General features: G+C 39.0%; 1 protein-coding gene across 1 annotated transcript in view; it reads left to right on the top strand.

Moving 5' to 3' along the window:
• Nucleotides 1-25,590, top strand: part of LOC145994728 (non-lysosomal glucosylceramidase) — a 101,228-nt gene that overhangs the window by 66,641 nt on the left and 8,997 nt on the right. Inside the window, exons 11-14 of the mRNA XM_083130932.1 lie at nt 7,174-7,418; nt 11,559-11,817; nt 17,980-18,122; nt 20,751-20,857. Of these exons, the coding sequence (XP_082987058.1) occupies nt 7,174-7,418; nt 11,559-11,817; nt 17,980-18,122; nt 20,751-20,857 (754 nt within the window). The remainder of the gene's footprint in view (nt 1-7,173; nt 7,419-11,558; nt 11,818-17,979; nt 18,123-20,750; nt 20,858-25,590) is intronic.

Below are 25,590 nucleotides of genomic sequence, written 5' to 3'. Positions count from 1 at the left end.
TTTTTGCAGATTGTCCTTGTGTGGACAAACATTTAGAACAAATGCTGGACTGGCTTGGGAAATAGAAGATAGTAGTTGATCGATGTTCTGAGAACAAGGTTTCCTGATTTTAAGCTCAACAGAGGAACTCCATTATGTAAAACAGATTTTAATTTGAAAATAGCTTACAGACAAAATCAAATGTGTGAAAAAGTAATAAAATAATGTTGTAACAAATATATTAATTTAAAAATGCATCTTGTTTCTTTTGGAGCTGTGATTGTTTGCTAGACTTCTATAGCTTATTGCTGTTAAAATTTTCTACATTTTTTAGCCCTTCCACTGGTGAAACCGTAATAATACATTCTGTGAATTGCATGTCTGTCATGCTGAATCTGTAGATATAACGGATTCCGCATAGCATATAATTAATTGATTTTTCGTATTGAAAATATTAACTTTAGAATATTCAAACTTAGCAGGCATGTAGAACCATCTCTTAAGAACTGAATGAATTTAATTTTTCACTGATTCCTATCCATAAGTGGCATCTAGAGAAAATAATTTGAGATGGTGCGAGTTATCACTGCTATTCCACCTTACAAACCACATGACTACAGGAATCCCAAGAATGTCAAAGATGGCACCTGCCAGTAAGTCTCGTTATCCATGCTACCTTAAGGAAGCAGATATGCAAGAATTATTAACTACAAATGAATTTCTAATTGTGATAAATTATTTAGTTCCAGCAGTGAAGATTCTGATGTTGAGGCATTCAATTCTACTGTACACAATTTTCATGAAAGTGATTCAGGAATTCTTGCAACTAATATCACAAATGAATCATTAGTATTAGGAATTTTTGGACAGTTTTTACCTACTAAAATCAATTAATAATTATAAAATTCACTCAGAACATCTTGACACAGAAAGGGTTAATTATGTCATGTTTCTTGAAAAAGACACATGTTCCAAAAAATGGAGAATAAAATGTTTAGCTGTGTTCAGTACTGTAATATAATTAAAATTTAAAAATGATGTTAGAGTTGCTCGCTAGATGGCAGGGAGGTCTTCCACGTGAAGTACGTGTCATATGCATGACGCAATAGGACTGACTGAACTCGAGTGTCTTTGTCTTCGTGTGTGTGTGTGAGCGAGCGCGACGCGACCACAAGTGGTGCTACTTCGTCGTCGTATAACCTGTGTCTTTGTGTATATTATATCCGTTATTATAATATATAGTTGTGTTCATGAACTACGAGAGACTTCATTCTTTAACCCAACACGAAATCAACACACTCCAGGACTTGGGAAAGTTACGCCAGGTGTTTTAATGGTGTAACGCCGCTTCATGGTCCTCCAAACCCGGATTTGCGCAGTACGTGCCACGTGTAGTGAATTGACTTAACCAGCAGCTTTTTGTGCATTATCTCCCATGCCGGGTGTGTTCTGACTTTTGTGTCTGGACTAGTGTTAGTGTTGTGAACTATGGAGCAAATACTTTCGTGCAAACGTGTTCTGAAACGCGAAGTTACGCGTGTTGAAAATAAGATTGCGTCAGACGACCTCTCACAAGAGAGCGTCACCGTGTACATCAACAAAACCGTGCAATTAACAGAGGACACTCAGAAACTCTTACGTGAGCTGTCTTCCGAGTGCAGTGATGAGCAGTTTGCGGAGTATGATGCAGAAATCAGCTCGATTCAAGACCGATTAGAGCAGATGTTGGTGACATTGTATCGCGCTCAAAAGCAGCAGGGCGTGGCAATGGCTGCCAGTGCATCGTCGGTTAAAGCCAGTAGTGACGTAAGACTACCTAAATTGGACTTGCCTGTGTTCGCGGGAAACTTACAGCAGTGGCTGTCGTTTTGTGATTTGTTCGTTGCGTCTGTGCATAATAATAACTCTTTGTCCCCTGCACAGAAACTTCAATATTTGAAGTCTAGTATACGTGGTGAACCTGCATTGTTGCTGCAATCTATTACGATTACAGACACAAATTACAAAGAAGCGTGGGAAATCTTGAACAATAGATATCAGCAAAGGCACGTTCTTGTGAATGACACGATCAAGCGACTCGTGTCGCAACCTTGCATTCAGACAGAATCAGCGGTTGCCTTGCGAAAACTCGCGGACGTAACAACCGAGTGTGTTCGTGTACTCAGAGTTCTAGAAGTTCCAGTTCAACATTGGGATGCAATTTTGGTTTTCCATACCGTGGAGAAGCTCGACAGTGTGTCACGACAGCAGTGGGAGCTTAGTGTGTCAGCCGATCAACTTCCAACGTTTGAGCAGCTACGAGCCTTCCTCGATACGAGAGCGAGAGCGTTGTCAGCATCTTCTAGACCCCACAAACAACAAGGATACTCAGTGAAACAACTCTTTAGTGATTCCAGTGCCAAAAGAAATGTGAGTTCTTTTCATGTGTCAGTGTGTTGCCCTAAATGTCACCAGGAGTCCCACCCGCTGTATAAGTGTAATCAATATAATAGCCTATCAGAGCCTGAGAGAGAGGCATTTGTGAAAGGTAGTGGCTTGTGTTATAATTGCCTTAGTTCTTTTCATAAGGTGAGTAAATGCAGCGCTAGTTTGTGCCGTACTTGCAACAAGAAACACCATACATCCCTTCATCGTGAAGTGACCCCCTCCCCCCAAGGAAGTTTGGCAACTTCGCATCAGATTGTGATGTCACATTTAGCGGCCGATCACGGGAAATCGAGCACTGAAGTGTTACTTCCGACAGCAATTTCAAACATAAAGAATAAAGATAACCAGTGTCAGCCCTTCCGTGCATTATTGGATAGTTGTAGTGAGGTTTCGTTTATTAGTGCCAATGCAGTTCAAATATTAGGTCTGAAAAGAAAGAGTGTGTTTGTGTCAGTAACAGGCATTTCTTCTGTTAACGTTGGGAAATCATATTCAGCTGTTGATATTACGATTGAGTCCCGAGACGGTAAACATTCCTACACAACCTCTGCGTTGGTGGTGAAAAGGATTACGTCACCGCTGCCACATGTGACTATTCAAAACACCGGGAGCTGGAGTCACATACGCGGACTTGACCTTGCTGATCCCACATTTCATACAAGGGGAAATATTGACCTCCTTTTCGGGTGTGATATATATGCGTCGCTGCTAATGAGAGGAAAACGAGAAGGCAAGGAAGGAGAACCGATTGCCATTCAAACTCGCTTAGGTTGGGTTATTTGCGGAGGAGTAAAGCAACAAACTTCAAAACATTCATTCACCGCTCTTCATGTGTCAGTTGAAGAAAATAATGTAAACCAGTCATTAAGAAAATTCTTTGAGATTGAAGAATTGCCGCAGAGAGAGTTCGTAACAGAAGAAGAGCACTTATGTGAAGAGCATTTTGAAACTACACATCGTCGCAAAACAGATGGACGTTACGTCGTAAATTTGCCATTTCAGAGCAATTGGGAAGAATTGGGGTACTCTAAAGAGAGAGCAAGAAAGTGTTTGTTATCACAAGAGCAAAGATTACAGAAAGATCCAGTAAAACAACAACAGTACCAAGCATTTATGCCAGAATATCTCACCTTGCAACACATGACACCAGTGGCGGAGGATGAGGCCCCCAAGGTACCCCCCACATCTTATTACATTCCACATCATTGTGTAACAAATGAAAACAGCAGTTCGACTAAACTGAGAGTAGTTTTTCATGCGTCTTGCAAGACAAGTAGTGGACTTTCCCTGAATGATGTACTTATGAATGGTGAAAAGCAACAACCGGACTTATTTCCTATTTTGATTCGATTCCGTTGCCATCCAGTTGCTTTAATTTCTGATGTTCGGATGATGTATAGACAAGTAGAGGTCGCGTATGAAGATAGAGATTTTCAGTTGATTTTGTGGAGAGATACCCCTGAACAACCAATCAAGGAATTCCGTTTAAATACTCTTACTTATGGTACTAAGCCTGCAGGTTTTCTCGCCACAAGAGTGCTTCGACAGTTAGCGAATGACGAAGGAGAGAATTATCCTCTCGCCACAAAGAGCTTACTTAGTCATGTGTACATGGATGACTTTCTAACAGGAGCCAATTCTACTGAAGAAGCAATCGAGTTGTATCATCAATTGACACAGTTACTAAGCAAGGGCGGCTTTGAGCTTCGCAAGTGGTGGTCAAACGATCCGAGAGTGCTGGACATTATTCCCTGTGACTTGTTGGAGACAAATCTGCAGTTCGAATTTAATGGAGAAGATGCGAAGAAAACTTTAGGCATACAGTGGAACCCTTCTATGGATTACTTGTGTTTTGATGTGGTGAATCTGAGCAAACGAGCGATTATAACTAAAAGACTGGTTCTTTCCGAGATATCGAAGCTGTTTGATCCCTTAGGTTTTGTCTCTCCTGTGACCTTGAAGGCAAAATTACTTATGCAAACACTTTGGAAGTTGGATCTTGATTGGAACGACGAGCTTCCAAGCAATTTGGCTGCAGAGTGGGTTGCATACTGCCAGGATATGCCACAATTGAAAGATATCCGCGTGGAGCGATGCATTATTCCTAGAGACACCGTGGAAATTCATTTGGTTGGATTCTGCGACGCGTCAGAAGCGGCTTATGCAGCAGTGGTCTACGTGAGATGTATATGTGCTAATGGGCAGGTGCAAGTGAAGATGATTGCATCCAAAACAAAGGTGGCCCCCCTTAAAACTATAACCCTTCCCAGGTTGGAACTCTGTGCAGCTGTGCTGTTACTTCGCCTCCTTTCTTTAGTGCGGAAAGCATTGTCTGTCAACTTGAAAACCATGACAGCATATTCTGACTCGAAAATTGTTTTGTCTTGGATTAGTGCTTGTCCTAGCAGATGGAAAACTTTCGTGGGAAACCGTGTGGCGAAGATACAGGAAGAAGGAGAAGTACAGTGGGCATACGTTGCTAGCAAGGAAAATCCAGCAGACTGTGCGAGCCGTGGAATCTCGACTTCGGCTTTACTTAATCATCCCTTATGGTGGACTGGCCCCCCATTCTTAAGAAATTCAGTGTTGCCAGTGGAGCAGTCTTACACATGTGATACTGATGAAGTGGCATCAGAGCAGAGACAGTCATTTGTAGCCATGGTGAGGACGGCAGAAAATACATTATTTGAGAATTACTCGTCGCTGAGTAAATTGCAGCGGGTTGCAGCATGGTGTAGGCGCTTTGCATTCAACGCCAAGCATAGGGACGACAAGCTTCGTGGCCCATTGAGCGCATCAGAGCTGTGGTTAGCATTGGTTGCATTAGTAAAAGTAGCCCAACAAGAAGAATTTTCGTGCGAAATTCAAGCCCTCAAGAAAGGAGCGGTCTTACCTTCAAAGAGCAAATTACAATACTTGAATCCGTTTGTTGATGAAATTGGTGTTATTAGAGTAGGAGGAAGATTGGAGCATAGTAACCTTCCGCATAACGTCAAACATCCAATTGTACTACCAAAATCACACAAATTAACAGAGCTGTTAATAACACACGAGCATATCATTAACTTACATGCAGGTCCGCAGCTTGTCCTGTCAACACTGCGACAAACATTTTGGATAATAAATGGCCGAGACAAGGTTCGTCAAGTGCTGCGAAGGTGTGTCATCTGCCACAGATATGCTTCCGTGACATCACAACAGATAATGAGTAATTTGCCACCACCAAGAGTGACTGTTAGTCGACCGTTTTTACACTGTGGTATAGACTATGCTGGCCCAATTCAGTTGAAGTATATGGTTGGAAGAAGTGCTCGAAAGTACAAGGGGTACGTAGCTTTGTTTGTTTGTTTCAGCACTAAGGCTATCCATTTAGAGCTGGTGTCCAATGCATCTACAGCGGCTTTCCTAGCGGCCCTCAAGAGATTCATCTCACGTCGCGGTAAACCTAGTGATATGTATAGCGACTGTGGTACTAACTTTGTTGGAGCAAGTAGGGAACTGAAGGAGCTACGTGAAGTGACAAAACGAGCAGAACGAGATGAAACCACATCGCATTTCATTGCTTCCAGTGGGATCGAGTGGCATTTTAATCCACCAGGAGCTCCTCATATGGGTGGACTTTGGGAAGCAGGTGTAAAGTCTGTAAAGCACCATTTGAGGAGAGTAGTTGGAAACACAATTCTCACATTCGAAGAAATGTACACTGTTCTCACGCAGATTGAGGCGTGCCTCAACTCACGACCAATATCCCCAATGTCAGAGGATCCAAATGACTTGCAAGCCTTAACTCCAGGTCATTTCCTCATTGGAGATTCTTTAGTGGCGGCACCAGAAAGGGACTTCAACAAGACTCCTCTTAATCGACTATCAAGGTGGCAGCTAATGCAGAAGCTTACGCAACATTTTTGGCAGAGGTGGTCAAAGGAATATCTGTCCAGACTTCAGCAGCGTCCCAAATGGTTCTCGAAACATCGAGACTTCGGAGAGGGCGACATGGTCATTGTACGAGAAGATAACATCCCTCCACAAGAATGGAAACTGGGGAGAGTGGTAGAGGTTCATGCCGGACGAGATGGAAGAGTGCGATCAGCAACAGTAAAGACTGTAAATGGACTGTGTAAGAGACCAATCGTGAAATTATCATTGCTACCATTTGAAGTAGAGAAGTAAACTTGAAAAATCTATATGTTAATGTCAAATATTCAATATCAGAAGTTATGTTTGAAGTGGTTATATATGTTAGTCTGCATTGTAATTTCAATTTTATAATCAGTGTTAAAGGTTAAAAATATGTTGAAATGTATATTTCAAGGTGGGGGAGGATGTTCAGTACTGTAATATAATTAAAATTTAAAAATGATGTTAGAGTTGCTCGCTAGATGGCAGGGAGGTCTGCCACGTGAAGTACGTGTCATATGCATGACGCAATAGGACTGACTGAACTCGAGTGTCTTTGTCTTTGTGTGTGTGTGTGAGCGAGTGCGACGCGACCACAAGTGGTGCTACTTCGTCGTCGTATAACCTGTGTCTTTGTGTATATTATATCCGTTATTATAATATATAGTTGTGTTCATGAACTACGAGAGACTTCATTCTTTAACCCAACACGAAATCAACACACTCCAGGACTTGGGAAAGTTACGCCAGGTGTTTTAATGGTGTAACGCCGCTTCAAGCTGCTAGATGCAGGAATTTTACAATGTATAACATTTTTGTGGAACTTGATTCAGTTCTCATGTTATTTTCATGTCTATATCTTACTTTCAGGGTTCAAAATGGTAGGTTTGCATATTTGGAGTCACATGAATACAGAATGTACAATACTTATGATGTACATTTCTATGCATCATTTGCACTGGCAATGCTATGGCCAAAACTACAGCTCTGCATTCAGTATGACATCAGAGATTATATAGGGATGGAGGATACTACAAGACGTTCCCATTGGTTTAATGGGAAAGTTGCACACAGGAAGTCAAAAAATAGTGTCCCTCATGACATTGGTGATCCAGGTATGCTAGTGTTTTAATATGGTGTGTTACTAATATAACTTTAAGAAGACTTAAGTTAGTTACTAAATTATTTCCGCGAAACTTACTTGTAAATGTTCTATGAAATTCGGTGGCCTCTGCCACCATCCACTTGGGAACTCGATGCTTCACTGTTGGGTTGACTTCTGGTTCCTGTTGTTTCCTCACTTACTGCTAGGGGCACTGGTGTAGCCAGTTTGTCTGCTGCGTGTGATCGGTTTAAGTTGTTGCAATCATAGGCGTAACTTGACGGGGTCACTTGCCCCCCCCCCCACCTCAAATTTTCAGGTTACAAAATTTAAAAGTGAAGGACTATTTTGCTAACCTCCTGGAACCTAAGGAGTAAAGTACTGAAGAGTATTTAGCAAAATAGTCCTGAATGCTATTTTTATGGGATGGAAAACTTGTCGATTCTGTCCCCCAAAGTTAAGTCACAAGTTTGAATCTGCCCCCGAAGTTAAGTCACAAGTTTGAATCTACCCCCGAAGTTAAGTCACAAGTTTGAATCTGCCCCCGAAGTTAAGTCACAAGTTTGAATCTGCCCCCGAAGTTGTCATAAGTTTGAATCTGCCCCCGAAGTTAAGTCACAAGTTTGAATCTGCCCTCGAAGTTAAGTCCCATGTTTGATTCTGCTCCCTAAAGTTAAGTTGAAAGTTTGATTCTGCCCCCAAAGTTAAGTCCCATGTTTGATTCTACTTCCTAAAGTTCAGTTCCAAGTTTGATTCTGCCCCCAAACTCCCAAGTTTGTTCCCCTCCCCCCCAAGTCTCAAGTTTGATTGTATCCCCTCCAAGTTAAGTACCAAGTTTGATTCTGCCCCCAAAGTTAGCTCACAAGTTCGATTTTGCCCCCCCCCCCCCCCAAGTTAAGCCCCAAGTTTCACTCGTGGTTGCAATAGCAGGAGCGACACATGATGTGCCTGACCACTGTCGATATTCAGATCGTGTGGAAAGTGCATAATTGCATGCAGCTCTTTTATTTTTGTTTCAATCAGAGTGTGCACTGTATGCCTAACTGAAACTTTTTGGATCCTGTGTTTGTTAAACTTGAGGTGCTTTTGCTGGTCCTGTAGTGGGTTGGGATTTTTTTGCATCTGTTAAGTGCTGTTGTATACGTTCATTGATAGATCTGAAGGGTCTGCCAATGTAATGAGAATTGCACTCACACTGGGCATCATATACACCTGGGTTGTCTAGTGGGGAAAGGAAAGATCTCTTGTGCTTGCTTAGGACACTGGCTATTTTGTTCACTGGTTTGTGTGCAAGTTTGATGTCATACTGTTTCAGGGTCTTGGCCAGGCAGTTAAATGTCTGGTGCTGTTTAACCTTTAGGAGTGAGGATATTTTTAAGCTGTAAACCCTCTTTGGAGGGGAGATTTTCGTGCTTTTCATATTGGCAGAGATGCACAGAAAAAATGTCATGGAAGAGTAACTATGAGTAACTACTTCACCTGCTAAGCTTTGAGAGGAGACAGCATACTGAATGACCAGCAAGCACAAAGGAATGTAACACTTTGTGAATAACTATTGAAAAATCCAAACATCAATCAATTCTTGGTTTGGCTTGTAACGGAAAATGAAAAATGGATCTTCATTCAAAATCCTGGTTGCATAATTGCAGTCTGGTCAGGTGGAAGATCTGGTGTTCAAAGCTGGTACCAAACATACAGGCCTTGGAGAGCAACCTCTGTGCTCAACAACGAGATCAATTGCTTCTTGTACACATTCACTATGCAGGTTGGAAAGCAGGCATTGCCTCACTATGACAACTCTCCAGCGCAACTTCCAGAGTGATCTAGGCTCAGATAGTGGATAAGGAGGAGATCAGACTTGTGCCTTCCTACCTCTGTGGCAGATTGGCTATCACAGCGGGCTATGATGCCAGAGGTCCTGGGTTCAGATTCCAAGCTGGACATTGATGTTCTTTGCGAGTGTCACTTCATCACTTTCATCCTGTCATTACTTATCCTCATCTTTGCGATTAGCCAAAAGTGGCAGAAAAGTGAAGTAAAATAAATAAATAAAAGTTGTTCCACACTCATCCTGCAGTCTTGAACTCGTATCATTAGATTTCCACAATTTACAGTCACTAGATCAAGTCACAGTGCAGAGAGTGAAATTAATTTTATGGGGGAGGTTGAGAACGTGGTCTGTGAGTTTTTGACATTCAAACTGGGTAGGTGCTGTTGTAGTTTCACCATAGCTAGTAATGGTATTTATTTCCAAGAATGAGCATTTGTTTGTTTGAATGTTTTTTTGCAACAGAAGTTTGGTTTATAAGTGATGGAGAACTTTTGACTTCCCATAATATATGTGTATATGATATGATTCAATGTAAACTTTTCTGAATCTCTTCTTTATTGTTGCATTTCCTGATCTGACTTCAGTCACCCAATGACAAATGTTTGCTACAGCTAAATTATTGACACACTCAAAACCAACAATGGTACCATAAGTGTAATACATTGTAAAATTATTATATAAGTTACTCATTACTAATTGATTAACATTACTTTGAAAAGTAAATGGCTGTATACTATCTACAAGTACTATTTTATTTTATTTACAGTTTATTCAGAATTTTTCATAGGTCATTTATTCATATTCAATCTTCTTTTGAAAAAAATTATATATTTAGTTTTCTATAAATCAAAATGTATTATTTGTTTTCTGTGCCATACGGAACAGGAGTAATTCTAATTGTACATATGAAGGGGATGGACAAAAATATGGAAACACCTGGTATAAAACAGGTAGCCATTTCAAACACGATTTGTGTCTGAATGGTAGGTGGCGCTGTGGTCACTGGCACTTCCTGCGAGGTATACACCCTGGCCAACCTGACAGATGGGCCAGTTACAGTTCAGCGACCGGTCCGTGCAGGTTATCGTGAATCATGTCTGAGCTGACAGAGTTTCAAAGAGGGCAAATTGTGGGTGTGCGTATGGTGGGAGCTTCCGTGACGAAAGTAGCGGAAATGTTTGGTGTATCAAGAGGCACAGTCTCAAAGATCATGACTGCCTACGAGACTTCCGAAAAAACCGCATCAGCGAAGCACCAGCGTGGATGCAAGTGTGTGTTGCGTGACAGAGACAGACGCACATTGGGTAGGATTGTGACCAAGCAGAAGATCACCACGGCTCCAAAAGTCACTGCTGAGCTGAATACAGAGCTTACAAACCCTGTTAGCCTCAAAACGGTCGGAAGAGAACTCCACAAGCAGGGTATTCATGGCAGATCTGCAATTCCCAAACCACTCGTGACTGTTGGCCATGCTGCTAGATGGAGACAGTGGTGCAACGCCCATAAAAATTGGACAATGGAGCAGTGGAAGACTGTAATCTGGTCGGATGAGTCATCCTTTACATTGTTTCCAACTGCTGGCCGAGTGTATGTGTGGAGAACGCCAGCACAAGCGTACGATACAGACTGTCTGTCACCGAGAGTGGTTAAGTGATGATTTGGGCAGCCATGTCCTGGTATTCTGCCGGACCCATCATCACCCTGCATGGACATGTCACTGCCAGGGACTACGTAACCATTTTGAGTGACCAGCTGCATCCCATGGTGCAAACTTTGTTCCCAGATGGTGATGCCGTGTTTCAAGATGACAGAACCCCTGTTCATACAGCTCACAGCGTCCAGGACTGGTTTGATGAACACGAAGATGTAGTGTCACATCTTGCATGGCCTCCACAATCGCCAGAACTCAATATTATTGAGCCCCTGTGGTCGGTTTTGGAGACCAACGTGCAAGCCCGCTACCCACCACCATCGTTTCTACAACAACTTGCAGCTGCTTTGGAGGAAGAATGGTACAACATCCCTTTGACAACCATACGCGACCTGTATTTGTCCATTCCACGTCGACTGCAGGCCGTTCTGCGTGCCAAAGGTGGTCCTACTCGATATTAATAAAGGTAATGTGCATTTCTGCAGGTGTTTCCATATTTTTGTCCATCCCCTGTACTTGCAACATGGCTGTAAAGATAACAAAATGTTATGTTAATATTTGGAAGGGTGTCTGTTAATAGATTTTGTTACATAATTTTAACATACTAAAATTTATCAACATAAATCTTTGATTCATTGTAAAATATGTCCTTTTTCATTATTTACTTCTAGATGAGGAACCATTTGTTGCAATCAATGCATATTGTACTCATGATGTGGCAGAATGGAGAGATTTGAATCTGAAATTTGTACTTCAAGTTTTTCGGGATTTCCACCTAACTAAGGATGTTAGCTACCTGAAAGCAATGTGGGCCAGTTGCAAATGTGTAATGGAGAAGGCACAGTCTTGGGATCTTGATAAAGATGGCATAATTGAAAATGCAGGATCCGCAGACCAGACATATGATAGTTGGATAATGAAAGGAACCAGGTAGTATAAATAATTAAATACCAAACTTCTTCCCTTGACTGACTGTGATTGAAAAATAAAACAAAACATTGTTCTTGCCAAAGGTGAAAGTGTTGCATTAACATGTGCAACAAGATTGGGCAGTGACCAAACATAAGTTGTGTGACTTATGGCTGTAGTAGTGTTCTTAATGGAGGAAACAATCATTCACCGTATTTATGCGTGTATAGCGTGCATGCATGTATAATGCACACACTGGTTTTGGATGGGTAAAAGTGACAAAAAATTATATCTCGTATATAATGCGCAGTACAATCAAATTTCAAGAAATGGCTTTCTTAGTTGTAGGTGGTAAATCTGTTGCTATGCTGATCAAGAGTGAATGGTGTCATACCTATTCAATTGCTCATTCCTTCTTTTTCAAAATATATACTTTTTCTTTCCGTGACTAATGTAACATTTATACGAGCCAAATTTAGGACCTTCCAAATAGCAGTTAGCAGCACAAGACTTCTTCCAGTAAGGAATTTACACACTCCATGTATGTTATATTATTTGGCCAGTAATACATTTTAATTTTTATTATCTTTTCCTTATGTTTTCTTTCATCCAAAGTACCATAAAAATCAGAACGTTTCTTCATTTTTTGATGAACTTATTTCAACCGCATTTCACATTAGTGTCGTTATCTTGAATGGAATACTGTTTCCATATTCAGAAACTGCAGGATTCAAGCTTTACAATGATATATAACATGATAGGGTTCCGTAAACATGAAAAATCAATGCAAGTGTCCCAAAATCATGGAATAACCTGGTACGGTTTCATGTTGGCGGTCTGAATTATTCCATGCATAATACGCACCACAGTTTTTGGGGACAAGAATTTTGGAAAAAAGTGCGCATTATACATGAGTAAATACGTTATTTATTTTTAGCCTTTGGTTATTATGATCACATCTGAGTTCTTGCACTGTTTCAATGCATTTGCACAATCTTGTTCTCATTTTCTCTGTAGTAATAATAATAACCCATGGCACAACAGCCCTTGAGGACCAGGGCCTATCTACTGCCTCAGCAGTTACAAGGTAACATGTGGTCAGCATGATGTATCCCCAGTTGTTGTTGTTCTAGGTTTTCACGACCAAGTTACGCTACCCATTCGTAGCTCCCTCATTTCCTCATGATGGTGGGTGGCCACAGTTCCAATATGCTGGTCGAAATATCAGGAGAAAAGTTGTTACGCTTCCCCCAGGAGACTGAAACCAGCATCTGTCACATAGCATAAGCCCAAATCCTGATGCATTAGACTGCACGGCCATATTGTGGGACACTATACAGTTTCTCTATACTCTGAAATAAACACTTGTATCGTTATTTGTGCACCCAAACTCTTACCTCATCATAGCAAGATCAAATGCTATAATCAGATGAAGCTATGTGCGGGAGTTGTGGAGTTTAGATGCAAATTTTCTGTTGTTCTACTATTGCTAGAGGCATGAATATTTCTTTTTTGATGAAAACACGAAATGTTAATTTTTAATGTGTCTGAAAGGTGTGACGTGCATTTTCCTACCCTGTTTTGTCACGAAATGATGCAAAATGAACTGCAAAATGTGAGTTAGACTCTTAAACACGAAATTTAGATTTTATTTACCGACGGGACACTTTCTGAATTTTGAATTGTCCTGTGAGTTATGCAATTCACTGAAAATTAATTAAATATGCTATAAATATTTGAGAAGCAAGAATGGATCCCCTTATACAGGAACAAACTTAATACTCTGGTAACTACATAAATGTGCTATTAGAAGGGTTATGTTTATTTTGTAATAAGTGCAATTTTTAAATCAAATTTTGGATTCTGTTCACAATTTTGAAACCAAAATGAAATTTTATATGCTGCTTTTGATCCGTTTTCTCACTGCTATAACATCGAAATTTTATTTTATTTATATGAACCCGAAATTGACTGTTTTTGCACCGAAATTTTGCTTTTTCATTTATCACAAATACGTATGTGCCTATAACTATTGCGTATACAGAGTCGAGCCTCACATTGTTGTATTTTAGAAACACATGTTGTGTTGAAGTCCATGTTGTTTGTTAGCATATTACAAATGAGATCATCAGAGAAGCTAGTAATATCATCAGTTAAGAGATATTAAATGCCATAAACACACACCTCATTTTTGTTTTCACTTGGAGTGATGAAATTGCTTCTACAGCTTCAATGGTGTCTACACGGTTACTACGCATCTGCAAAACCTGGAAAACAGGGATATGTCAGGGAAAAATCAGGAAATGTCAGGGAATTTTGTAGATCGTCTGGAATTTAAATGCATTTTGGAGTCTGCAAGAGAAGTTGCAAAATGAACAAGCAGATCATTTCCACTTCTGGATTCGGTTCTTCTGATTCCACTTCCAAAAAATATTCAGTTTAGAAACTTGTTTCTTTCATTCTTATTATTCTCAATCTTGTGCAAAATTATGGTTCCTTCTAATTTCTGTAATAAATCATCACTTTTATAATACTAGAAAGATTATCAAAGTATAACTTGCAGTCCAGATATCTGATTGATAACTAAAGTACATTGACAATATGATCCTAATTATCGGAAATGTTGGTGAAGATGAGGTTATCGTCTATTATTTTATAGATCTTAGTCTTGTTAGCATTTCCTATAGAATTCCTGATAGCTAGATGCATGTGATTATTGCACCCAATGCATTCAATGCTGATTGTAATTTTACATTTTACAATTCGAATTTTCACATGTTCTTGTGTGTGTAGACTGAAATTTGCTTTAAAAAAGTTGTGAAAATGAATATGTATAATAACAGATTATATATTTAATTGGCAAAGTGGAAAACAATGTGTGTTTAAGTAATAATGTGCTAATGCGATTCATCTTCACTCACTAACCTATCTTTATACACTACAGGACACTTCCCTAAAAACACAAGAATTACAACAGGAAGGGAAAAACAAATCCCTTCACCTTTTCCCCTTCCCGCACGCACACGTATTCCAACTTGATGTCGAAAATATCCTAGACATTTGTTGTGAAAAGAAATTATCGAAATGCCAAAAGAAATTTGCATCACCATAGGATTTTTTACTTTTACATTTTTCAAAAAGTCTGGATGTCACTCTAGATGCATCTATCTATTATCAAAATGTTCATTTAATTTTGGAAAAATACTAGGTTCGTTTCTCCAAAAGTAGGTAGAAAAGTAGATAGTACCTTTCTCACGAATTACTTCCCCAACGGGTCTTAAAAATCTGTCGTTTTTAGCAACTTATCTCTGAAGGTGGCAACTGTGTCAAACAATGCAAAAGTTCCCTTGCTCTGTCAGGCGAAAATAGGCGCAGCTGGTGTGTTATGGGCTAAGCCCGCCCCCTGCCACCTTGTTCCCAGCTCATGGTGGAAATATTCCTCGCCGAGACTTCTTCAACCCTCTGCAAGTTTGTCAACTTGGTTAGGCCAGCTCATGGGTGGCTCGGACTGCTGCCTCGCGATGGTACAAAACAGCTGGCGATGCAGTGAGGAGGTTGGGGCGGTCGTTATGTCAGCTTGACCGATTGCAAGATTCGAATCTCCTTGTCTGTAAACTATCAATGTATTAATTTAATGATACAGTGGAACGTTGATAACTCGTACCTCAACAACTCGAATAAAACCTTGATAAGATGAATTTTTGTACAGTTTATGGGATTCCGTTCACGCTCAATAACTCGAAGGTAGACTATGGAAAACTAAATCAAGACTAAATAGACTAAATTCTAATCACCTCTATAACTCGAAGTTTTACTCCCACGGACCTCAATAAGTTGAAGTGTAGTAAACTTTAGATCTCTATAACTCAAGTCGGCAATTTTGTCCCTCAATAACTCGCACCTTGGTAAGTCGAAATCCTTGATACATCGAATTTTCCCCCCCCTCAAGTTTGAGTTATCAAGGTTCCACTGTACTTGGGGGAGGTATGCATTTCTTCTGAGGGTAGTGCTATGGCACGGCGGCTCTTCCCCTTGAAACGCTGCTGATGTGAAGTATTACCTTTTCATAAAGCTAGTACTGGTGATTGTGATGTTACTATTCTCCTGAGTCTGTTGATCACGTGCCATAACAGTCTCGAGTCGGAACTCAAATAAGTTGACATACACAGTTGTGGCATAAAGACAGCCATACTGCAACAACATTAATTCTAACATAAATTTAAGTTGATTTTACACCTCTACTATACTTATTTACTTACAAATGACTAATGCTTTGTGCCAGCATGATCTGTAATAAAATAATAATCTTGTAAAAACATTCACAGTGTTTATTTCAGTTCTGCCAGACATAATCAAAAAAATTTTATACATAGTATTTTGACAGCATCAAACCGTTAACATCAGATATTGGAGATAATGTTGTTTCTATAATTAAAGATGAAAGTTATTTCTAAATTGCCAAAATATTACCATACTTTTAGTTATAACAACATATATTTTACACTTAATGTCATCAACACAATTATGGTTCTTGCAAGTACATAAAACACAATTTTCGATGTAACATTTTTGGATAACACACACTCCGTTCAGACATATATTTCTATTCATGGTGGTTGCGGTAAACGCGGTTTAAAATTACTTACGTGAAATTTAAAAGATTTCGTAATTCCGCGTTGCACAATTTAATGGTTCAATCCTATTAATTTCGAAGATCCACTGTCTTCATTCACAAAAGGGTACCATTAAATTGTGCAATGCGGAATTACGAAATCTTTTTAATTTCACGTAAGATATATATTTCTAGTTTAATTAATAAGATAGTAAATAAATGTCTCATGAAGAGAGTGTATGTTGTCCCAAAACAATGCATCAAAAATTGTGTTTATGTGCGTGTAAGAACAGTAAACCAGGATAGCAATAATTCTATATTGCAAGCAATACATACATACAAGGGCAAATTGAAAAGTCTTTGCCCCTATTTTTTTTCAGCCGAAATAATAAACATGCAGGGAAATCAAAATATAGAAATTGTTCTATGTACCTTGCACTACAGCGGTTCAGGCATTTGGAGATGCCACTGTTGAAGAATTTGGCCAGTTGATCGTGTAACCACCGCTGGACAGTGGTCTTCACTTCATCGTTGTAAATGAACCTCTGACCTGCCAGGAACTTCTTCAGTGGACTGAACACATGGAAATCGCTGGGAGCGAGGTCTGGACTATGAGGTGCATGCTCCAGAATCTTCTATTTAAATGACTAAAGTCTGTCGATGGTCCTGTTTGCCACATGAGACAGTGCGATATTGTGGAGGATAACCACATTGTCCACATCAAGAATCCCTTGGTGCTTTTTCCTGATGGCAGCTCGCAGACGTGAGAGTATGCCACAATAGCTGTTAGTGTTGATTGTGTCACCTTGTGGCATGAATTCCAGCAGGAGTAGTCCTCGGCAATCCCAGAAGACCGTGAGCAATATTTTCTGTTGTGAGCAAGGACCATGAAGGTCTTATAGACCATTTTCGAACTCACAGCACCACCACCATCACCGCACGCTTCTCAAAATGAGACACTTGTCCCCATACATCGGCTGCATTTCACTATGGATCTCGATGGGCGTTCGTCCCTTGCTCCATAGAAAACTAACAATACTTCGCTGCTCATGCGACTTGGTTGTGTTGAGTACTACAGCCGTCTTTGCAAACTAACAGCAGTGCTGTGCTGAGCAACTGAGAGTTAACGTTGGGCCGTTCCAAGAAAAACCTATTGCATTGAATGTATATCTTGGTTTCTCAATTACACTAATATTTAGGCTGAAAAAAATAGGGACAAAAACTTTTCAGTTTGTCCTCGTACAACAAAAAAATCTATGCAAATTGTTCATGCAGCCACATTTATCTTATAATTAATGTTAATAAGAACTTGATATCTTCTATGGCCAAAACGAGAATTTCATTCATTGAAGAAATGCAGGTCTTATTATTTATCAAACATGTACCTGGATGCTTGAAATTTACAAATTTTTGTCAACACCAGTTATCTACAGGAGAATGAAAAAATGATTTGAAAACTGATGTTCAAAACTTTGAGAATTGCAAAGATTCAGGTACTTTTTTATGCATACTTTTAGTTGTATGATTACAAAAGACAATGTACGTACAGATATAGTATGCTCTCATTTTAGTGCATATTGTGGAGGTTTGTGGCTAGCTGCTGTACATTGCACCAAAGAAATGGCAAAATTTCTTGGAGATTCTGGTGAGGAGGACAAGTACTTAAAATTGTTGCAAAAGGGAACCCAGTCTTATGAAGAAAAGTTATGGAATGGTTAGTACAACTATTTTTCTTTTTACTGCTGTTCAATATGCTAAGTAAGGATAATTCCTTTTGGAATGCTTTATTCTATCTGAGTGCAACCAAACTATTCCATATTGCCGGCTGAATACTGCACTGACTTTGCAGAAGAGCTGATTAAAGTTTAACATATGTGGATTTTGAATACACTGCAAGATATGTACAAACATTTTATTAATGTTTATGGTTTACACTACTTGACAGCCAGGTACATTGCTTTGGAACGTGACACACAACCTTGCAAGGAACACGATAACATCATCAATTCATCTCTGACAAAAAGTGGAGATAAGACAAGACAGTATTCAGCCAGCAAAATGCATAGAGAAACACACACAAAGCTACCACATGAGCCTCTGTCATTGTATCTTAACAGTGCTGGTGACAATGAGCAGAAACTAAGATTAGAGCTAACCAATAATTGATACCACATGCCACATTTCTCTGGCATACTGTCCACCACAGTGCCCATCTCTTTTTGTAGTATGCAATCCCACTCTTTCACCAATGCAGTCCTGAGCTATTGAAGAGTCTGCAGAGGTGGCTAACGTCCCCAACACATCGTCTAATTGTGCCCCATGTGTGCTCAGTAGGGTTTAAATCAGGGGGATGGGCTAACCATTCCAGGTACTTGATATCTTATGTTCCCAGGTGTTCATCCATGATGACAGCTCTATGTGGACATGCATTGTCATCCATATACAGTTCCTAGTTCCACTTCAGCTCTGAACAATTGAGCATCTCAATATGTCTGAGCTCTTAGTTTCTCTATTGAACGTATGGAAAGACATACATGCACCCAAGTCTATACCACCACCACCTTCGTAAGGCTCCCTTTCAAAATGTTGGCAAGATTGCATGGACAACTAGGTTCTCACCAGATGAAGATCACTTTGCAGACTATACCTGGACTCGTCTTGAAAGAGAACACAGACACACTGTTCCTGTGTCCAAACACCATGCTCTATTGTGGACAGTGAATTGCATATTCCAGGGTTACAGGCATACAACACTCATTTGTATAATTGTCTGTAGATGGTTTGCCTAGAAATAGTACTCCCTTTAACTGCCACATTCTGCCATTGTCGTTGGGCAGTTAGAACCAAAAATCTGTCCTCTTGTGCCTTTGTATCCTTTGGGCATCCACTACTAAAATGCCCGCCAACATTTCCCTCTTTATGTTTCGGGAATAAAAGACTGTTGTATAATATGTAAGTGAATTACTAACTTTTTCTGCGAAACTTACTTGTATAGGTTCTATTTATTTCTATGACTGCCTCCATCCACTTGGGAACTTGTTGCAACTCGCGGAAAAAGTTAGTAATTCACTTATATGTATTTATTTCCATCTTGTCAGAACATTTCAGAGAATCTGGTCAGCTCCTCGGACACTGCCAACTGTGGTTGTCCAGTCTAAAGTTGCCTAATGATCCTACCCTGTATAAAACCATCAACATGGTTGCGTTAAGTCATATTCTAAGAATAAGCACTGTTTCATCCACAAACAACACAACGTGCCAAGGGTGTGAGTAGTACCCGACTAACCTGTCCAGTGCTACCTTATCGGAAAGTGTGAGAAAAAGAAAAACACTGTGCTCTGTCAAACAGGGTAAACTGAATGCTGCTAATATGGTTTACGACAGGCAGGTGTTGAATTTATCTCATATCAGGAATTATGCTTTAGATTTTGGACACCAGTGTAAGTAGTTGGGGCATGATAAATTTATTTGGGGTTTATACCAAAATGACAAGTGACACTTAGATTAGTGTAGAGTGACTAGCTATGTAAAATTGTGTGTCTTGGCAGTGTAAGCTTGAAAAAGTTGGATGAAATGAAACCATTTACTGTATTACTATTATGCAATATACAACAGTGATTACAGTGGAACCTTGATTTTACGTTACAAATTTTACATTCAATGTTGATAGTCCCAATGCAGCAAAATGTTTTAAAATTTTCCTCGAGTTTACGTTTTCCTGCATTTTAAGTTTTTTCAGCTTGGTCCCCTGAAAAACGTAAAATCAAGTTTTCACTGTACGTGAACTTTTAGGAAGAACAATGATATAAAATATTCTGTAATGGAATCTGTCAAACACTAATTTATTATAACATGAATTATCTATAGTACTCATTTTTAAAAATCTTTGTTCTTCTAAGTTCTCTTCGTTCTTGTATATCTAATGTCACTTATAAAAAAATACCTCAACATATAAACATGCAAGAGAACAAATGTGATTTAAGGTGATATTTTAAAATTCCTATCAATATTTGAACATTATTATCAACTTCTACTGTATCCTTTAATTGTGCAAAAGGACCTGAATTATTTGAAGAAATTTAAAACTGTAAGAAAACAGTTCCTGCCATACCAGTTTGTGATAATTTACCTCTTTTTCTCCACCTCTAATTCTTTTTTCACTGAGACTTTGTAACATTCTTGATAAGAAACTGGAAATCTCGGAAATATTCAGATTTTCTTTATAAGGTTTGGTAGGGTTGGGTAAATGTACTTAGCACTTATGCACTTAGCCACAAGGAATTACAATATAGCATGTTGAACATATTTATAATCATTACATATTCTCCTCTTTCCTTTCCAGGTTCATATTACAATTTTGATAGCTCAAACTCTTCTCATTCAAAATCCATCATGAGTGATCAGCTGTGTGGACATTGGTACCTGAAAGCCAGTGGAGTTTCACATGAGGTAATTAACTTTTGGTATGAGGAAACAAACATTACACGGTTATTTCCTAGAGCTGATACAATTTGAACATTTATGGAACAGAAAAATACTTTTCAAGTTGGGTCATTCCATGCCATTTTTTGGGTTATGGAATGGTTATTTTTGGGTATTTTTTTTTGGCTATTTTTGAGTAAATTTAATGTTAAATATTTTTCTTATTTGGAAAAAGATCTTCACCAAATTTTAATATTATGTTGAGTCTCAAGAGTTCCCACTGTGGTGCAAATTTCATATTTTTCCTCCGTCTCCTATTTGGGGATACAGATCGTCAAACGTTTGATATTTTCAATTTTGGCTGCTTATGGAAAAGAAAAGTCCTCCTCCGTGGCCGAGCGGGTTAAGGCATTCTCTCGTCTTGAGATCGTTCGCTGCGGGACGGCGTAGGTTCGAATCCGGCTCTGGTCGGGATTTATTCGGCCTACGTATAGGGCCGGTGGCAACCCACCATCGTGAGGAAATTGGGGAGCTCCGAGTGAGTGAGCGTAATCCGGCCACGGAGACCTACTATAATGGCTGGGGATACGTCGGGCTGACCCCCCCAACTATTCCAATACTGGTTGAAGATCTCCACGCTTAGAGGTGACGAAGGAAAGCGTGGGAGGGAGACCAGCTGTCGGTAGGTACGCCTAGGCCCTCCATGGGCTGTTGCGCGACGGATTATTATTATTATGGAAAAGAAAGGGGGGCCCAGGCAACTCATATTTTAAACTATTTTCAGACTTACCCGGCACTGCACAGTAAACGTAAGAAAAATGGTTTTGGTGTTTTCCCCCCTTCATGGTTATTTTGTGCCTCAAAGATGAGAAATTATGAAAAAAAATATTTGTCGGATTTATTGTAAAATATCATTGAAACTACTAACCTGGAAGCAAAAATGATAAATAAAAGAGCATTTATGTTTGAAGAAAATGGTTTTTGAATCATTACATTAGGAATTATAGAACAGAAGTTACAACGATTTTCGTAAAGTAATGAAATCAATCGCTAAAATCACCACACACCGCTTCTTGAAAATGGTTGCCAGATCCAAACGCAAGCTTGAAATATTTTTTTTCAATGTCAGTTTTGAACACTTGAATGATGTAGAAATAAGTGGTTAAATTATTAATATTTTTAAAATTGGTGATACGACATGGGTTGGTTGAAAAGATATGGAATGACCCAGTTATAAATGTAAGACCATGAAATATATTTATGAGTGTTCGACTAAAATATTTGTCTCAAGTTAAGATAGAGCCACATGAATTTTTTTGCCAATGCAATGAAATAAAAGTTACCAATATTGATAACTAATATTTTAGCAGTCCAGTATAAAATTGCAACATTCTATGAAGAACCTGAATTACTGACTTTGCTCCTTATTGATGTATGCATGTAGGCAACTTAACAGGCTTTTCCAAGAAAGAAGAAACTCTATATCTATTTACAAAAAAACAGGGAATATGAATTATACTTTTATGCAGGCTGCAAATTAAGTGGAGGACTTACTTACTTGACTTAATTCCTGTTGTTCCCTGTGGAACATAGGGCATCAACAAAGCGTCTCCACCAGTTCTACTGACTGCAATTCTCTTCACTGCATTCCACCTCTTTCCTTCCTCCAATGCCTCACCATGAATAGATCTTCACCACGTCTGTCTAGGCCTCCCTCTTTTCTTTCTTCCCTGCGGGTTCCAGTCTAGTGCCTCTCTCTCGACAGCCTCATTTTCCTTCCTCAACGTGTGCCCTATCCAATTCCATTTTTGCCACTTTATCTGTATGGACACCTCGGTTTCTCCAGTTCTTCTCCAAAGTTCTTGGTTTTGAATCACTTCTGGCGAAAAGATATTCAAAATTTTTCTCAGGCAGCGATTGATGAAGGTCTGTAGTTTAGAGGTGATAGTTTTTGTTATCTTCCATATCTCAGACCCATATAAGAGCACAGACTTAACATTGCTTCGGAAAATACGAAGTTTGGTCTTCATAGATATTTTCGTTTTTCCATACTGGATAGTGCCTCACAAAGGTGCCATTTGCTTTTTCGATAACGTTGAGAAACATCCTGTACATCCTCCATCTTCTGCCACCACACTACACAGGTAAGTAAATTTTTATTCAAAATCTTTCACTGTTTCTACTTCTCGCCTTTGGAACTCGCTGCCCCTCGAAATCCGGAACTCATCTTCAGCATATGTCTTTAAGACACAATTAAAACATTTTTTATTGGGCACAAATAGTTAGCACATTATATTTTAGTGATAAATTGAATACAGTTAAGCACAGAAAAACACTGAAAACCCTTATTCACCTTAATATTTCAAATCCCTGACTACTGTCATGAATATCTGATTGTGTGTGTATGTGTATGTGTGTGTTATGTTGTATTCTCGTGAGTATAGGTTAGGTTTTTATTCCCGTATGTATTTTTTTTCTTATCATTTTTTCTGTAATTTTTTTTCTTTGTAATTTTATATTTCTCTTTCTATATTTTAATATTTACCTTTCTATGTAATGGTTTAAATGTTGTTGTAAACATGGTTAAGTGGTAGAAAAGGCTACAAAGCCTTAACTTCGCCATGATAAACAAGACGCAATAAATAAATAAATAAGTAAAGCTATCCACATTTTCAATAATCTCTTCACCGATACTAAACGGGTCTATTTTTGTGGAGTTAATCCTCAGTGCCTTGGTCTTCTTGGAGTTAATCACAAGTCATACTTTCTTTGCATTTTCTATCAAATCTGCTAGTTTTGTTTGCATATCACCATGTGCTTCAGACAAGAAGCACAAATCATCTGCAAAATCAATTTCTTCTAGTCTGTTATTCAGTCCCCATTGGATACCACGTCTATTCCCTCTTATTACATTTCGCATTACTGCATCGATTACAATCAGGAACATTATGGGTGATAATATGCAACCTTGTTTCACTCCAGACTGCACATCTATTGGGAGTCATGCATAACTCTACATGTATAATCACGATAAGTTTGTCGGATAAGACCAAGAATTTTTGTCGGTACTTCACAACATTCCACTTCCTTCCACATTGCCTTTCTGTCGACTGAGTCAAATGCTTTCTTGAAGTCAACGAAAACTGTGTAGAGACAAGATGCCGACCATTCTATACATTGCTCCAAAATTATCCGCAAGGTATTAATTTGATCGATGCAAGAGTGATTTGGTTGAAATCCTGCCTGTTCTCTTCTGGTGGATGCCCGAGATATTCCTCCTCTAGACCTGGCAACAGAAGTAAATTTTCTTCCCTGCGAGGGATGATATTATCCCATCCTCCATAAATAATAATCCCCATTCATATCATTTGCAAATTGTCCACGAACCAAGAACCATTCCGTGCAGGAGTATATTTTTAATTGCTCACAACACATTTAAATTGAAAAATTGACAGTATGTAATCCAGCATGCAATCAAAAAAATTCCCAACAGTATTTTAAGTTTTTATTATTGTTGGTTAAAACATAGTAACATGTTAATAAATTTAATATAAGAGCTTGTAAGGTGGGAAAATCAACGCCATTGGAAGACTTTCATTCTAATGTTAAATCCTTGCACAAAAAGGCATAGTTGATGAATTTCTTCTTGGAATTTCATGTGTAAAGATACTGTAAATTTAATTTAATTTAATTAGTGGCTCTAAAAAATTGTTGCAGAGCAAGAAAATGGCTAATGGACTTGTTGCAAAATGAAGGTATCACTCATTAAAATATCTTTAAAATTCAATAGAAACCAATAGTGAAACAGTTGTGACACTTGGGTATGGAGAATATTCCCAAGTATAAGTAGTAAGATGGAATCCTAGGAAGTGGTGTCAGGTCAGGATTTTCGCCAAGTGTGCATGTGCACAATTCTTCTTCAATAACTAGCTTCCCGCCAATTAAATTGAAAATCAAATTTCTTTCAGGGCAGAGAAGAACTGCCATTTAAAAATTGGATTATGGCTACCAGAATATGTTTTAATCAAAGCCCAAAAATGCACTTGCTTAATGCAAATCCACCGAGTGGTTAGCACATCGCACTGCGACGCCAAGGGTCCCGGGTTCGAATCCCGCTCGGGCTTGGTTGTTTGTGAATGTCCATTCATCAATTTCATCACTCATTCCCACCTTCGCAAATTAGTGAAGAGGCACAAAATGCGAAGTAAAATAAACTAAATGAATCAATCAATCAAAGCTTAATGCAAATCCACATTAATCAATATTTCCCTTCTTGCTGGAGTGGTCTGACAATGTGTTTTCTGTATTGTTCATAAAGTTGTAGTGCATTCAATAATTTTCCTGCAAATAAATTACCGTGAGGTTAAGTAATAGTTTTGAAGACCTTTGAATGCAATTCCATGCGAAAATGTAGGTATAATTTGCGAATGTGTGTGTTATAAGTTAAGGCACATGCTTAATCATGCGCATACTTGTTTGAATATGACCTTTACAAGATCTATAACTACCTTAAAATTACTATGGGTCATGCAATGTCAATCATACTTTTGTAAGAAACCTTGTTAAGTTTAGCAAATCAAAGGCCGAAGGCAAATTTTAATTAACAAACAACTATCCCTTTAATATTACATTTTAATCTGCAAGAGTATTTTCATTTTTAACAAGGATCAACAAATTCCATTACTTTAACTTCTCAATTTTTGTGGGTACATTCATACACTACCATACACTGCATGCTTACTGCATTCATTAAGTTTGAT

This window comes from Lepisma saccharinum, chromosome 11 (assembly GCF_977018435.1).
Source record: "Lepisma saccharinum chromosome 11, izLepSacc3.1, whole genome shotgun sequence".
Taxonomy (NCBI): domain Eukaryota; kingdom Metazoa; phylum Arthropoda; class Insecta; order Zygentoma; family Lepismatidae; genus Lepisma; species Lepisma saccharinum.
This window is presented reverse-complemented; position numbering and strand designations above follow the sequence as displayed.